The sequence below is a fragment of the Hibiscus syriacus genome, unplaced genomic scaffold (assembly GCF_006381635.1).
Source record: "Hibiscus syriacus cultivar Baekdansim isolate YM2019G1 unplaced genomic scaffold, ASM638163v2 tig00112000_pilon, whole genome shotgun sequence".
NCBI lineage: Eukaryota > Viridiplantae > Streptophyta > Magnoliopsida > Malvales > Malvaceae > Hibiscus > Hibiscus syriacus.
Window position 1 is genome coordinate 2,904,792 of NW_024063235.1, and position 3,516 is coordinate 2,908,307.

General features: G+C 37.5%; 1 protein-coding gene across 1 annotated transcript; it reads left to right on the forward strand.

Annotated features, from left to right (window-relative positions):
• Positions 1-219: 219 nt before the first annotated feature.
• Positions 220-1,749, forward strand: LOC120174099 (transcription factor MYB86-like). Its single transcript, XM_039181071.1, has 3 exons — positions 220-439; positions 661-790; positions 882-1,749. The coding sequence occupies exons 1-3, from the start codon at positions 310-312 to the stop codon at positions 1,585-1,587; spliced, it is 966 nt and encodes a 321-aa protein (XP_039037002.1). The 5' UTR covers positions 220-309; the 3' UTR covers positions 1,588-1,749.
• Positions 1,750-3,516: the final 1,767 nt, after the last annotated feature.

The following is a 3,516-nucleotide window of genomic DNA, read 5'->3' on the forward strand; positions in this document are numbered from 1 at the left end:
TGAAGTAAGGAGTGTCAATATCGCCAAAAGAAAAAAGGGTGAGATATAAGTGACCCAGTTTTGTACTCCAAACATTGTTTCGGGTTTAATATATCAACGACATGGGACCGTATGAGACCCTAATCATGTCATGATGTTAATCATCTTCAACAAAAGAGACCAATTCCATAGACCTTTCCATACTTAGAGGACCTTTCCACATTATGAATCTCTCTCTTTCTCTCTCTCTCTCAAGGTCACTTTAAATAGCAACCTGAACCCTCTTCATTGGGGTCAAAGGCTGATGAGCTGAGTTTTCAGGCAAAGGTTATGGGCCATCGCTGCTGCACCAAACTCAAGGTTAAAAGAGGTTTATGGTCTCCTGAAGAAGACGACAAGCTCGTCAAACACATCACTCAACATGGCTATGGAAGTTGGAGCTCTGTGCCTAAACTTGCTGGTATATATTCTTCCCAAGGAATCATTCAAATTTTAACATGTGAAAATGGTTGTCAATTCATGCAACTTTAGGTGTTCTTCTTAATAGTATGGTATGATTACGAGTTAGTATCTATTTATAATCCTTTTTAGCCATCAATAATACATAAACCTTGCAGACGTACCTGCTTGAACTAGAAATCTCAACACTTCCTTTAAACACCAGGTGTTGTTATTTTGCAGGCTTGCGCAGGTGCGGGAAGAGCTGCAGATTGAGATGGATTAACTACTTGCGACCAGACTTGAAGAGGGGCTCCTTCACTGCTGATGAGGAGCAGATAATCATTGATGTTCATAGAATTTTAGGCAACAGGTACCCACGGATTCCTTTATGCCTTTGAATACGTCAAATTTTGACCATTCTAAAAAACATTTTGACATTTCATTGAATGTTGTGTGAACAGATGGGCTCAGATAGCCAAACATCTTCCTGGAAGAACAGACAATGAAGTGAAGAACTTCTGGAACTCTTGCATTAAGAAAAAACTCGTCTCCCAAGGCTTGGACCCCAAAACACACAATCTTCTCTCTTTACGTCAAAGAGCCTCTAACAAAGTTGCATCCAAACATCCATCATCATCGTCCCAATCACAACAGAGTCCCTTCACTGTTTTCAACGTCAATTCGCAGGCTAGAGATACCAACAACACGGTGATGATGAACATACCCGTTCCTACGTTTTCTAATAATCAAACCATGGCAATGCAGATCCCGAGCTCTGAACCCCAAAACCCTAACTCTTCTTACGCTCAGAATCTTAATGAGTCCGCCATGTACCCTTATGGTTCATCATTGGACTCTACATTTGTTTCTCCTTCACGTCCTTCGTCAATTCATCAGTTACCTGCTCTTGGTAACATGTTGTATGAAAATCCTTTCGTTTGGGATGCTAACGCCATCGTTGAAACATTTGAAGAACCAAGAGTTGAAGGCCTACAAGCACCACAACAACAGCAGCAAGAGAAGGAGAAGATTTGCGAGATAGAAAACGAGATGGATGCTTCATTGGTGAGTGATAGCTTAGACCTTGGCCTTCTTGAGTCCACACTCGTGTCGGCAGCAATGTATCGTGATTTGAGCTCCATGGATGATTTCGGATGGAACTTTTAGGCCTACTTTATGTGCACATTGTTAAATACCCTTGCATCTTTCCAAGCTCATGCATTACAGATATTCAGTGCAACTTTTACTACCCAAGTTCATGAAATTTATTGGATTAATTCTGGTCATTTTTCTTTTCATCTAAACTGGTTGTGTATACAGTATACATATTTTTTGATAAGTTGGTTGTATTTTTAGATAGTAATACTGTGAATGTTTATGTTAAAGTAGAGTGAAATCTTATTAGTTCAACAATGTGTAAAAAAAATAACAGCAATGTGTGTAATTTCGTTTTTCACCTAAATTAGATTGTGTATATATTTTGACAAGTTGCTTGTATTTTCAGATAATAATATTGAGTATGTTTAAACACCTAACATCCTTTGATTAACGAGTTAATGGTAGATTGAATAATTTAGGCATGATATAAAAAATAATAATTGTATCCCATTAAAATTGTTTTTATTGACCAATGGGGTTAGTTTAAGTGGTAAGCAGATATCGCTTAAGTAAGGTCTCGGGTTTGAATCTTTGTGTATACAAAAAAACCTCCATTGAGAGATTCACCCACCAAAATCAGATATGCGAGGCGTGTCGTTTTGGATTAGTTAGGCCGAAGCTTTGGAATCGGGAAAGCAACCAAAAAAATGTTTTTATTGACTATTTTAAGATATTTTTTTTTAATTTTGACTTATTATTATTTAAATTTATTATTAATAAAAGTGTAACAAAATATAATTCAAAAACCTTCAATTAAATAATTATTAAATATACATTTTATAAAATTAATTATTTAAAATAATTATATTAAAAATTTAAAAAATAATTATTACAGATTAATAAATGGCAATTTTAATAGACAAAAAAATGGAAAGCTATGGAACACGATTAAAAAATTTAGGGGTCTCCAGAAAATTAAGATTTTTCTATGGCTGATTTGCTCAAACAAGATCATGACAAACCAACGGCGAGTAATTCGTCACTTTTCGGATAATGAGCAATGCCCGGTCCTCGGTATGGGGGTAGAGGATGTGCACCATGTTTTTTGAGGCTGCTTGAAGGTGAAGGCGTGATAGGCTGTCTTTGTTCGTGCCGATAATATTACCGAATTCTTGGCCATGGATTTTCCAAATTGGATTCTTTTGAACCTGACCGACGCTTCTAGTTTCAATATTCAGGAAGAGGATTGAGATATTTTATTCTGGACTTTGCTGTGGCAGATCTGGCTTGATCGAAATGCTTGGGTATCCAAAGCTTAACGGATGACATTGGTACCATAATTGATCGGAGCCGCCGATTACAATCCTTGTGTTGCTCCGCTCGGCAAGAAGTCATAGCCGCCAAATTGAGGTTGAATCGTGCTGCAACTCTGGCTCAAAAGGCGTTGAAGACATGGAGCAAACCCAGCATGTGGGGGAGTTTTTTGGGATTGTGATGGCCGTTGGCTACTTGGATTCCAGAAATTTATTGGAGTTTGCTCGGTCGTTGAAGCGGAATTATGGGGCTTTCATGTGCTTGGGATCGGGGCTTTAGAATGGTGGTAGTCGAATGGGATTGTTTGCAAGCCATTCAATTGGTTAAAAAGCGGGAAACTGCTCGTAGTTTATTACCCATGGTGCAACACTTTCATGAGCTTCTAACGCGAAGGTGGTCGGTGATATTTCTCGGCATGTCAATCAAGTAGCTGATTGCCTGGTGAAAGTTGTGGACTTATTGAGAGGATGATCGATACAGGTTGATTTGTTTGTTGGTTTCTTTGTTTTCATTGTAGTGGCTAAGGCTTTTGTTTTTACGTTTTTTAATAAGGGATTAGGTGTGTACTTTTTTTTTCTTCATTTAAAATTAGAGAAGTTTTTAACGAAGTATACTTTGATCTTTCTTTATATAATCTGCCTTTAATTATACCTTCTTTACGGAAAAGTAATTATACTGTGTACA